At 36.3% G+C, this 13,398-nt stretch overlaps 1 protein-coding gene across 1 annotated transcript; it reads left to right on the top strand.

Annotated features, from left to right (window-relative positions):
• The first annotated feature begins 610 nt into the window (after window positions 1–610).
• On the top strand, window positions 611–11,482 carry LOC148296299 (cysteine-rich receptor-like protein kinase 15). The gene is made up of 7 exons (XM_088248471.1): window positions 611–1,570; window positions 5,163–5,474; window positions 5,600–5,721; window positions 10,176–10,386; window positions 10,475–10,715; window positions 10,804–10,957; window positions 11,066–11,482. The coding sequence occupies exons 1-7, from the start codon at window positions 664–666 to the stop codon at window positions 11,366–11,368; spliced, it is 2,250 nt and encodes a 749-aa protein (XP_088104597.1). The 5' UTR covers window positions 611–663; the 3' UTR covers window positions 11,369–11,482.
• The last annotated feature ends 1,916 nt before the right edge of the window (window positions 11,483–13,398 follow it).

Here is a 13,398-nt window from a genome sequence, read left to right as displayed (position 1 = left end):
GTTGATTTAGACGGTAGGGTGGAATTGACAATAAAAATTAGTTTGTGGACTCAATTTTCCAAAAAAAAAAGTGAGGGTGCAATTTGAAAATACAGTACAAGTTCAGGGGATAAATCAATAGTAAATCCATTTATCAAATGCCAAACTAATCCGAAGTTGAAACAAATTTTCAACAAAACCCAAATCCAACCAATACAGTTATAATCAAGCCAACACAAGCCAATAAATTTCGGATTAATTTGGGTTGGGCTAATGGGTTTAGGCACATATTAAAATATTAAAATAAAAATAAATTTTCGGATTTTAATTGATGGACTGACATGTCTGATGAATATACCTGGCAATTGCCTTGTGCTTTCTGGTTGGCCCGCATCATAGTCTTCCAATACAATGATAAAGAGTGAGGAAAACATGTCGTCTGGCTAACGTCAGAAGAAAATTCAAAGAGAAGACTTGAGGTCAAATTAAGGGTCAGGAAACCATCTAGACCTTGTATATTTTTAAGTCAAGAAACCATCTTGTCTTTCCTTTTGGGTCGAAAGACTTTCAATAAAACGAAAGGGAAAGAGAGGGCCACAGCCCAAATACAACCAAGAAACAGCACCATCTTGTCTTTCCTTTAAGACATAGTAGTTGTTACTTGTTGTGAGTTGAGCAAGAAAAATGGGTTCCTCAAGATCAATGCTTTTCTTCATTAATCTTGCTATTATTATCTTAAACCTTGTTGCTCCCACCATATCCCAAAATGATGGAATGTGCACACCTACAGCTGATTACTGCTGGAAATGCTCTGATACTGGCACCTACACAGCAGGTCACAAGTACCAAGAGAACCTCACCAGCTTCCTCTCTTCCTTCTCCTCCAGCGCCCAAAACAATTTCGGGTTTTACAGTTCATCCAGGGGACAAGACTCCAACAAGATCAATGCAATTGCATTATGCAGAGGAGATCTCTCACAGGAAATTTGTCAGGCTTGTCTCAACAACTCTACTGATATTCTCTTGGAAAATTGTTCAACTCAAAAGGAAGCAATCATATGGGCAGAGCTTTGTATGGTGAGATACTCAAACAAGTCGATATTTGGTATTAAACAAGAGGACCCTCTTGAGTGTGTGTCTAGCCCAAACTTTCCTAAAAATCCTGAACAGTTTGAGTGGGTGCTTACCCCCTTGTTGGGTATTTTAAGGGAGAGAGCTCTGTCAGGGCATGATTTAAAAAATTTTGCAGCAGGGCATGCAACTGTCCCTGGAGGTGAAACAATATACGCACTTGCTCAGTGCACTCCAGACCTAGGCCAGACAGATTGCGGTAATTGCCTTGAAGAGTCCATCTCAATAATTACAACCTGTAGCGGTGGAATGCAAGGAGGAAGAGTTCTTAAACCCAGCTGCAATTTAAGGTATGAGAAATTTGGTTTCTTTGCGTCTACGGCCGGTTCGTCAGTAGATATTTCAGGTCTTGTTTCAGCAGCACCAGCACCTAAAGAAGGTATGTATGCTTATTATGGTTACCATGCAAATCTTCAATTTGATCCATGTCTTACAATTGTGTGGTGTGGTTTTGGCCATTGATAAGATATCCCATCTGATTTAATTCTGATCCCCAAAAAATTGCTTTGCTGATGATCTCCTGTTATTCTGCCAAGGAGATCTCCAATCCAAATCAGCCTCTGTCATTAAAGAGAGTTTTGATTCCTCATCTGCTCTCTCAGGATTAACAAATGAAATATCAGATTAGGGCATTTACCCTGCTCTAGCCCTTTATCTAGCTGGCTTTCCTTCTTTCCTAGCCTGCCATCGAAAGCAACTCAAATAAGAGAATAGTCCTAGCCTGCCCACCTCGGCACGGTTCGGGTCGGGTCCAATTTTGGCCGACCCGTGGGCTGAACCGATGAAGACTTCGGTCCTCGAGTTGGGTCGGGTCTAGGGTAAAACCCGAAATTGGGCCAAACTGTAAATGGGCTTCGGGTCTCAGGTCGGTTCTGGATTTTGATCGGTTTGGGCTTGAGCCCAATGATCCATTTTTAGAAGCCCAAATTATATTTTTTTGTCAGCCAAAAAAAGCCCAATTCATATTTACTTTCAAGTTTCAACCCAAACCATTTTTTTGTTGTCAAATTACCATAACCTAATAAGTTCTAATTAACAGGCCCAAATAACTTTTTTACTTCTCTTCAAATCCTGAAATCATGCAAATGTATAAACCTATAAAAATTCATCATTCCAATCTAAGTTTCTAAACAACTAAATAAATCCCACATTCACACAATCATCAACCAACCAAGAACGGAAATATAACGTTTTACAAACCATTACAAAAAATAACACACAAATAAAGCAAAGAATCCAAATTAAACTTATGAAAGATTACAACCCATCATAAAAATACACATAAACATAATATCCTTGCAAAAAATCTGCTACATCCATTCTTCCAAAAGCCTTAACAAGGCAACCTACAAAACAATTAAAGAATTAACACAAAGTTTCACCATCAACAAACCAGATTACAGATTACATAATACAAACATATTAACTCAAAACAAAACAAAACAGATTACAGATTACAGCAGCAAATATTTATCTCCATTTCAGCAAAATTTTCGAAATTTTCAACGCTCAGCAGTAGAGATGCTAAATAACTGTGAATGAAAACAAAAATAGGGTTAGCTTACAAACAAGCTTCATTCCTTTCATAAATTCAAACCAAATACCCTAAAATACCCACTGCTTTAAAAAAAAACCCCTTAAATTAAAACCAAAATTTGAATTGAACCAAAATTTCAGAACAGACTCTAGTTAGCAAAGATCATCTTTGAATTGAACCAAAATTTGAACCCAACTCAACAAATTGAGAGAAACGCAGGTCTTAATCTTTCAAAACAGAAACAGAAACTAACCAATCAAAACAGACCTAGCATGCAACATAACCTATTTAACAAAAAGAAACATAAACATAATTAATACAGCAGCATAACAACATAATAGCAGCAGCAGAAACAGAACCTAATTTCATAAAACAAAAATTAATTTAGCAAAACAGAACCGCCAACAACAGAACCAAATAATCACAACAGTATAATTTAGAAGAAGAACCTAATTGGTAGCAGCCCTAATTAGAATAATTTAACAGAAGAACCTAAATGCTAGCAACCCTAATTTGTATAATGAAACTAACAGTTCATAATTTCTTTGTCAATTTCAAATAATCATCACAACACAGCATAACCTAATTGGTGGCAGCCCTAATTCGACAACCCTAAAACCTTAACAGAAAAAATATACCATCACATCAACCTCAACCACCAAATCGACAAGCCTAATTTAAAAGAAAAAAACCATAAATTTAATTTAGAATAAACCCTAAATTCAAAGGAAGATGATGCTCTCACCTTTGACTGATATGAGAGAGAAACCCACAGAAGAAATCGCAGGAGAGGAATAGATGTTGTCGGCGATAAGAAACTGAGACTGAGAAACATAGAAAAATCGAGATAAGAAGAGAGCAAAGAGAGAGTTAGCGGAGTAAAGACGCAACGGGGAAAAAATAGAATAGATAAGAGGGAGAGAGAGAAGCTGACCTGCATGCAGGGATGAAGGCGGCACGGTGGCTGATCGACTGAGAGTGAGAGGATCGAAGATCTGAGGTGGGTCGAGAGAGAGAGGCCCGCCGCAGCCTCTTAGGTCAAAAACAAAACGAAAAATTAAAACAGAAGAGAGAAGAGAAGACTGAGTGAAAGAAGAGAGAAAGTCACGTGTGTGAGGGTTACGGGAAAAGAAAAAAAAAATTGTGAGGGATCTGCTGCAAGCAGTCTCACATGAATATATTTTTGGCCAATCACACGACGCCATATGTAACATATATATATATATATATATATTTAAATATTGACCGGTTCGTTTCAGGTTCATTGGTTCTGAAAAAATTAGACCCGAGAGCCGAACTGTGGACCTTCGGTTCGATTCAGATCCATGTTTGACTTTTTCGGTTTGGTCAAAAAACACTCTTTTTCAGTTTGGTTTGGTTTGGTTCGGTCGGTTTGATCGGTTTATCGATTTTTATGCCCACCCCTAGGTGATAGTACACTCCATCTTTCTTTCCCATTTGAAAGAGCGCTTCCTGCGCTTGCCTAAGGGACAGAGACCGTTGGACCGGGTCGGACGGCAGCTCTTGAGAATTCAGTAGGATGGGCATCGCCCTGTTCAGGAATGGGAATTCGACTTCGATGGGGTTTCCAAAGCCTGGGCAAGGCGGGCGGTATAATGGATTAAAATTTTGGATTAATCACAATTTTAGTCATTGGGTTTGGCTCGAAATCAATTTTAGTCACCGTGATTTCAATTTTCCCGATTTCGTCACTACACTTGCAATCGTTAATAAATCAAGTCACATCTCTCTATTCTGTCAGTTTAATTGCACGTGCTAAATGCGTGCATAGGCAAATTGAAATCACAATGACTAAATTGAGAGATGTGACATGATTTGTTAACGACTGCAAGTATTGTGACGGAATCGGAAAAATTAAAATCACAGTGACTAAAAATGCTTTCGAGCCAAACCCTAATGACCAAAATTATAATTAATCCTAAAATTTATTTCACAAAAAGTAATGGATTTGTTTTTCGGTCTGATACAGGTTATAACAATTAAAGAATATAAATCGTTCATACAGGAAGCAGAGGCGGCCCATGGGGTGTGCGAGCTGTGCGACCGCACAGGGCCCCCAAAATTTAAGGGCCCCAAATTTTTCCAAGTCAACGCATTCAATTAATTAAAACAAGAAAATAAAAATGAAATATTAAATATCACTCCACAACGCCACATGCAAGGGCCCAAAACCAAAACCAAAATTGAATTGAATATTAATTATCAACAACTTCCACGACTTAGGGAGTAGAGGCCCTAATTTAATTTGTTTTCCTATTCTCATTATAATATTCTTCTCTTTCAGTAAGTCTCTCTCACTCTCCTCCATCAAAATAAATCATTTTCTCTTCAGTACCAGTGTACCACCCTCTTCCATCAAATTTTGGATTGTAAAACCCCAAGCTTTAGCCCTTTCCCCAAAATCATAGTTCTTTTCTCCCTCCGTCATTCACATGAGAATTCACCGAGCATTGAAATTGGAAAATCAACTTATCTGCTCTGTGATTTGGAAGAGGGACTAAAGAAAATTTTCTGGGAAGCTCTTTCCGAAGGTGTTCTTCCCGTGTCAGAAAATTTTGTTTCTATATGGATTTTTTTTTCCTACTTGTATATGTAGGGCCTCGACATCCATATTTGCACAGGGCCTCCAAAATCAATGGACCGGCTCTGACAGGAAGAAGCAGATTTTCTCCATCCATAATCATTGTCACCAGTATTGTTGCTCTTGTTGCCGTCTCTGTGGTACTTGTAGCTTTCTACTGCTTCGCACGCAGAAGATCAGTAAGGGACAAGTACAGTAACAGTACTGCCCCAAGTCAAGAAAACGGTAAAACCAAATTAAATATCTGAAATCCAAAGCAACATGTTTTCCTTATATTTTCACTACGTTTTTCTACTACCTTACCTTGCATGTAATATTTTGAGAAACTCATTATTTTGGATTCTGCTTAGTTGGGAATGATACAAACAGTGTCGAGTCCTTGCAATTTGACTTGGGAACTATTGAAACTGCCACCAGCAAGTTTTCTGACAATAACAAGTTAGGTGAAGGCGGATTTGGTGTCGTCTTCAAGGTATGAAAATATGAATTATATCCTCATTTTGTCTTGGAAATTCTTGATTCTTAATATACGGTGCTTACGGTTAGTTCAATTTGTACGTACAACTTTAAACTTAATTAACATGAGTGCACTACTACAAAAATTGAAATAGACGACGGTAATCCACCGTCGTGTATTCGGTTTTTCAACCGTCGTAAAATCGAGCGACGTCTTTTCATGCATAAAACCACGACGGTAAATCCCCATCGTCTATTATTTTTAAAGACGACGGTTTTTTAATAAAAAGGGTAATCTATTATTAAGTAAAGATGACGGTTTTTTATAAAAAGGGTCGTCTATAATATATAAAGACGACGGTTTTTTTATAAAAGGGGTCGTCTATTATATGTAAAGACGACGGTTTTTTTATAAAAAGGGTCGTCTATTATATGTAAAGACGACGGTTTTTTTTATAAAAGGGGTCGTCTATTATATGTAAAGACGACGGTTTTTTTATAAAAAGGGTCGTCTATTATATGTAAAGACGACGGTTTTTTTTATAAAAAGGGTCGTCTATAATATATAAAGACGACGGTTTTTTTATAAAAGGGGTCGTCTATTATATGTAAAGACGACGGTTTTTTTATAAAAGGGGTCGTCTATTATATGTAAAGACGACGGTTTTTTTATAAAAAGGGTCGTCTATTATATGTAAAGACGACGGTTTTTTATAAAAAGGGTCGTCTATTATTAAGTAAAGAACTATGTTTTATTATATCCAAAGACGTCGGTTTTGTTAAAAAGCCATCATCTATTAAATGTGAAGACGACGATTTCTTGAAATATTGTCGTCTATTAACTCTAAAACAACGATTTTTTAGTAAAACCGTCGTTGATTGTATATAAAAAGACGTTATGGTGTTAAAAGAGGTCATTGATAATATATACAGATGACGGTTTTTCCAATAAAACCATCGTTTTATTATCTTTAGTTTTTTGAAGAGTCAATAGTTATTACATAGTCAACCAATCTTTATTCTATTACATACATACTTCCTACCTATAATTAGAAATAACGGAGCTCACAAATTCTACTAATTTGATTTTAACTTCATCAATTTGTTCTTGGGTTGACTTAGCTCTGCCTTCTTGCACATTTTCCAAGTTGTTGGTGTCGGAAAAGGAAAGACCTGCACGAAAGAGACCTCAATACTCTTAAACATAAACTTGTTTAGCAGTAACCTAACCTTAGCAAAAAGATCTATGCAGGTCTAGAATGACAACAGAACACAATTGGCATAATTGGCAAAGTACTTGTTCTTGTGGTGGCACCATAACAAATGAAAAATCAGAGATTCAGAAAATTAACAATGAAATTCCAAAATAATTAAAGTAAACAACAAAAACAAAAAGTATTTTGGACCTGATGATGTTATCGGTCCAAAAACAAACGGATCTAGTGAGGGATGGGTATGTTTTGCCTCATCTTCTTCGTCAGCTTCTTCTTGATTACGAAGGCCTTGTGGGACGGCTGTGCATATTTATAAAAAACCCAAATGAGAAACTCACTTAAATCCCACGAAATTAGCACAATACATGAACAAACATATATATATATATAGACCGATTTCCATAAGTCTTTCTAGATCTAGTCGCTGAGTTTGATGAGCGAGTTGAGTGCCTGAGAGCGAGATCTTCTTTGAAGAAAGTGAAGGTCGAGATCTTTCAAATCAAACCTTTCAACCAGCTTTGATTCTCAAATACAGAACCTCCCTCTACATCTTATGGATCTGCGAAGACCTCAATCTCTCAACTCCTTCATTGATATCGATTTTTTGATGATTTTGTAGAGAGTTTCATGAGGGTGTTTTAGAGAGTGCAGGAGGGTTTCAAGGAGGGAGAGATAAGGTTTTCAGAGACGGGGGAAAATCTGAAAATTTGTCCAGCGCGAATTCACTTAAGTAGCCTTTTTTTAGCGTGTTTTAAAAGACGACGCTTGTTAATGAGAGATAAGGTTTTCAAAGACGGGTGAAAATTTGAAAATTTGTCGAGCGCGAATTCACTTAAGCGGCCATTTTTTCGCGTGTTTTAAAAGACGACCCTTTTTATCAAAAACCGTCGTCTTTACTTAATAATAGACGACCCTTTTTATAAAAAAAACCGTCGTCTTTGTATATAATAGACGACCCTTTTATAAAAAACCGTCGTCTTTACATATAATAGACGACCCTTTTTATAAAAAAAACCGTCGTCTTTACATATAATAGATGACCCTTTTATAAATAAAAAACCCGTCATCTTTACATATAATAGACGACCCTTTCATAAAAAAACCGTCGTCTTTACATATAATAGACGACCCTTTCATAAAAAAACCGTCGTCTTTACATATAATAGATGACCCTTTTATAAAAAAACCGTCGTCTTTACATATAATAGACGACCCTTTTTATTTATACTTTCATTAAATACAACATAAGATTTTGTGGTATCCACTAGTGTAAATATTTTAAATTGAAGATCAAATTGAGTCATTGTATTCATATAGGGTCAAGGAGTGTAGCTGTAAAAAATCATCAAAATCGGAGTTAAAATAACCGTTAAATCTTGATTTTTCGTTTATAACCGTCGAAATGTTTTGTCCCATTACTTGATCTCTGATTTATTTTTTTTCCCGATTTTTGGCGTATATGATCACGATGTGTAAACAAACAAGTTTGATGGTTGGATCGTTGAAACTAGTTTCGTAGAATGCGTATGCCATCAAAACAATATATTCACTAACAATTAAGAGTTTATTTATACTTTCATTAAATATAACATAAGATTTTGTGGTATCCACTAGTGTAAATATTTTAAATTGATGATCGAATGTAGTCATTGTATTCATATAGGGTCAAGGAGTGTAGCTGTAAAAAATTATCAAAATCAGAATTGAAATAACCGTTAAATCTTGATTTTTCGTTTATAACCGTCGAAATGTTTTGTCCCGTTACTTGATCTTTGATTTATTTTTTTTCCCGATTTTTAGCGTATATGATCACGATGTGTAAACAAACAAGTTTGACGGTTGGATCATTGAAACTAGTTTCATAGAATGCGTGTGCCATCAAAACAATATATTCACTAACAATTAAGAGTTTATTTATACTTTCATTAAACATAACATAAGATTTTGTGGTAACCACTAGTGTAAATATTTTAAATTGACGATCGAAATCAGAGTTGAAATAACCGTTAAATCTTGTTTTTAAAAAACCGTTATCTTTACTTCACAATAGATGACCATTTTTAAAAACAAACCGTCATCTTTACATATAATAGACGACCCTTTTTTAAAAAACCGTCATCTTTACTTCATAATAGACGACCCTTTTCATATAAAAAGGGTCGTCTTTACTTAATAATAGACGACCCTTTTTATAAAAAATCGTCGTCTTTACATATAATAGACGACCCTTTTATATGAAAAGTGTCGTATTTACTTCATAATAGACGACCCTTTTCATATAAAAAGTGTCGTCTTTACTTAATAATAGACGACCCTTTTTATAAAAAAACTGTCGTCTTTACATAATAGACAACCCTTTTTATATGAAAAGGGTCGTCTTTAATTCATAATAGACGACCATTTTCATATAACAAGGGTCGTCTTTACTTAATAATAGACGACCCTTTTTATAAAAAAACCGTCGTCTTTACATATAATAGATGACCCCTTTATAAAAAAACCGTCGTCTTTACATATAATAGACGACCCTTTTTATAAAAAAACCGTCGTCTTTACATATAATAGACGACCCTTTTATAAAAAAACCGTCGTCTTTACTTAATAATAGACGACCCTTTTTATAAAAAAAACCGTCGTCTTTACATATAATAGACGACCCTATTATAAAAAAACCATCGTCTTTACATATAATAGACGACCCTTTTTATAAAAAAAACCGTCGTCTTTACATATAATAGACGACCCTTTCATAAAAAAACCGTCGTCTTTACATATAATAGACGACCCTTTTTATAAAAAAACCGTCGTCTTTACATATAATAGACGACCCTTTTATAAAAAAAAAACCGTCGTCTTTACATATAATAGACGACCCTTTTATAAAAAAACCGTCGTCTTTACATATAATAGACGGCAGTTCTTTCAAAACAACCATGTCTTTACCAAAAAAAGGACACTTGATTTTTAAAAGACGACGCTTGTCATACCTGCTGTCGTTGTTTTTTGGTCAGATTTTAACTATAAAGAAAAGCTTTTTAATAAGACGACGCTTTTTTATTTGTGTGCGTCGTTATAAAAAAATTCTCAACAGTATCTCCATTTTTTAGTTGTTTAAGTCACTTATCCACGACGGTTTTTTGTTACCGTCGTCTTTTTAAAAACAACGACGGTTTTTTGTTCTTCCGTCGTCTTTTTCTGGTCGTCTTTTGCCCTTTTTGTAGTAGTGGTGGATAAAGCACCTCATATACCTTGTCAGGGAACACTTGCTAATGGACATGAAATAGCAGTGAAGAGGTTGTCAAAGAGCTCCAAACAAGGTGTACAAGAATTTAAGAATGAGGTTGCATTGGTAGCCAAACTTCAGCACAGAAATCTTGTCAGGCTTCTGGGATTTTGTTTGGAAGGAGAAGAAGCCATACTTGTCTATGAATATGTGCTAAACAAAAGTCTTGACTATTTTCTTTTTAGTACAAGTACAGGTACATCATTTTGAAAACCCCTTGCAATTTCTAACTTGAGTACAATAATCAAGCTTTTATTTACTTGTGAGTGCAGAATCCAAAAAACGAGAACAGCTAGATTGGTCAACCCGTTGCATAATAACAGGAGGAATCGCTCGAGGAATTCTATATCTTCATGAAGATTCAAGGCTTAGAGTTATACATCGTGACTTGAAAGCGAGCAATATCTTGTTAGATGGCAGTATGAATCCAAAAATATCAGATTTTGGCATGGCAAGAATGTTTGGAGTTGAAGATCAAACTCAAGGAAACACCAAAAGAATTGTTGGCACCTAGTAAAGTTCCATCATCTATCTAATTAATAATCTTAAATCTATATTTCGGCTTTAACCCTCATGTCAATTATTTTGGCCTTGCAATTAGCGGTTACATGGCTCCAGAATATGCTATGGAGGGATTGTATTCGGTAAAATCGGATGTCTTTAGCTTCGGAGTACTTTTGCTTGAGATCATAGCGGGGAGAAGGAACTTTTTAGGCTTTCATCCAACAAATCATGCACCTACTCTTATAGGCTATGTAAGGTCTTCATTTGGGTTAAATTATACAAAAAGTTTATCAAAAACTAATCAATGTAGCTATCAATTTAAGAGTAGTACTTACATCTTTGAAGGGTATTAATTGCAGGCTTGGCAGTTATGGAACGAAACGAAAGGGTTGGAGTTGATGGATCCGGTGTTGAAGGACTCATGCAGTCCAAATGAATTTTTAAGATACATTCATATTGGATTATTGTGTGTTCAAGAAGATGCAAACAAGAGGCCAACTATGTCATCGGTTGTTCTTATGTTAAAAAGTGAAACCATTAGTCTATCCAGACCGGAGAAACCAGCCTTCTTTACAGGAAGATCTACGGATCACCATGATCAAGAAAACGCTCACAATTGCTCAGCCAATGGTTTGACGATTTCTAATGACTTGCCCCGTTAAGGAAGATGACAATTAAGTAAAGATCATTGTATTCCATTAATTAAAGGCTTATGTTGCACACAGAGACTCAGACGATGCTGTAAGCTTTATATATTTTGTTTAACACATGTCATTTTATTGAGAAAATGTTAATCATGCACTCGCCCTAAATCTTAATTTCAATCACACGCTGAGATCAACTAGTTTCTTAGTACTTAATACGTTTCCTTAGGAGTTGAATTTGCTATCCAGTTTGTGATCTAACCACTCCAATTGGTGCATATCACTAAAGTATCTGGAAAATTTATCATAAATTTGCATCAAGTCTGCAGATTAACATGAATGGATACCTAACCAAATTGGGATATACACTACTACAAATACTCAAAAAGACAACGCTGAATACACAACGGTTGACTCCAAAACCATTGTAGTTGTCTCTTCCACAACGGTTATTACGTAACCGTTGTTAAAAGGGGTTTTTAAGCGTTGTGGTTTACGGTGTGTAGTTTTCTGAATTTATTTCACAACTTTCCACAACGGTTTTCGTTTCAACCGTTGTAATTGAAGCTTTAAAAAAAAAAAACACTGAGTGAACAGTGACTCAATATTTTTTCTTAAGCCCCGATAGTTCTCATTCTCTGTTATCTCTCTTCCATCTCTTGTCTCTCACATCTACCGCTCTCCAGTCTTGTTCTTCCCACCTCGTCGCCTTGCCTTTGCCACAGCCATAGACAGATAGACTCTGTCTCTCGCGTCTCCCTCTCTCCATGCTCTCTCTCTCTCTCTCTCTCTCTCTCTCTCTCCCGTCTCTTTCTCTCTCCTCCCTCCTTCTAGTTCAGAGGGATTTGGGTTTTAATTTTAGGGTTACTGATTTGGGTTTTAATCTAACCATTTGGGTGTTGGCTTGTCGCTCTACCTCGATCAACAAAGGTAAAGAAAAAAAAATATTTAGGGTTTCAATTTCTTTTGACACTGTTGTGATTTGGGTGTTAACCATCTCTCTTTGTTTCCTCTGCAGGTGCTTAGCTTTACAAGAAGGGCAAGCCCATCACCATGGTCACCGCCTACGACTACCCTTCTGCTGTCCACCTGGACTCCGCGCGCATCGACATTTGCTTGGTCGGCGACTCGGCCGCCATGGTGGTTCATGGGTATGACACCACCCTTCCTATCACGCTTGATGAAATGCTGGTTCACTGCCGAGCCGTGGCTCATGGTGCCAAGCGACTGCTTTTGGTTGGGGACTTGCCCTTTGTCTGCTATGAGTCTAGCACAAATCAAGTAGGTAGCGAATAAAATGGAAAATTCCTCCTTAATTCTATTGATTTGGGAGGTTCATTGTCTATGGGCCTTTTGTTTTCTTTTTCTAATTTTGAGAAAGATCTGTTTTGTTTATGAGAATGTGAAGGAAAAGGACATTGGAACATTGTTTGACTTTTTGTGCATGAGCATGACAGAGGGTGTTCTGTTTGGCTGATGAGAAAGTAAAAGAAAGGAAATTTAACTAATTTTTTTGGTTTTTGTTGTTTTTAATGATGAAATTTATGACCCAATTGATGAATTATTGAAGCTACGTGCTTTCTTACATTTTTTTCAAATTTCATTGCAACCAAGTAGAAACAGAGCTGTATTGAATTTCAGAAATGAGAGTGTTCTATTTTGTTGATTGGGTTTGCTTTTTTATAAGTAGGCCATGGGTGGGTGATGTTGCAGTTTCCATTATGAGCAGGCTGTCGATTCTGTAGTTGGGGTTTTAAAGGAAGGAGGAATGGATGCGATCAAATTAGAAGGAGGGCCACCTTCAAGAATTACTGCAGCAAAATCTATCATGGAAGCTGGAATTGCTATAAGAGGAATGCTATTCAGACTCAAAGGACTTGCTATACACGTGTACACGTTCTCATACCTTTAAAAAAAATAAAAAATTCAGATTCTTCTCTTGGTTGCCTCCCTCTCTCTCTCCCCCTTTATGTTTTTAATTAGTTTCTCTCTCTCTCTCTCCCTCTTTTCTTCTCTCCGCCTGTCTCCATCTCTCTTTTTCTTTTCTT

Source organism: Prunus avium, chromosome 2, assembly GCF_965620075.1.
Source record: "Prunus avium chromosome 2, drPruAviu1.hap1.1, whole genome shotgun sequence".
Classification (NCBI taxonomy): domain Eukaryota; kingdom Viridiplantae; phylum Streptophyta; class Magnoliopsida; order Rosales; family Rosaceae; genus Prunus; species Prunus avium.
Note: the sequence above shows the minus strand (reverse complement) of the source record. Positions and strands in the feature narration are given on the sequence as shown.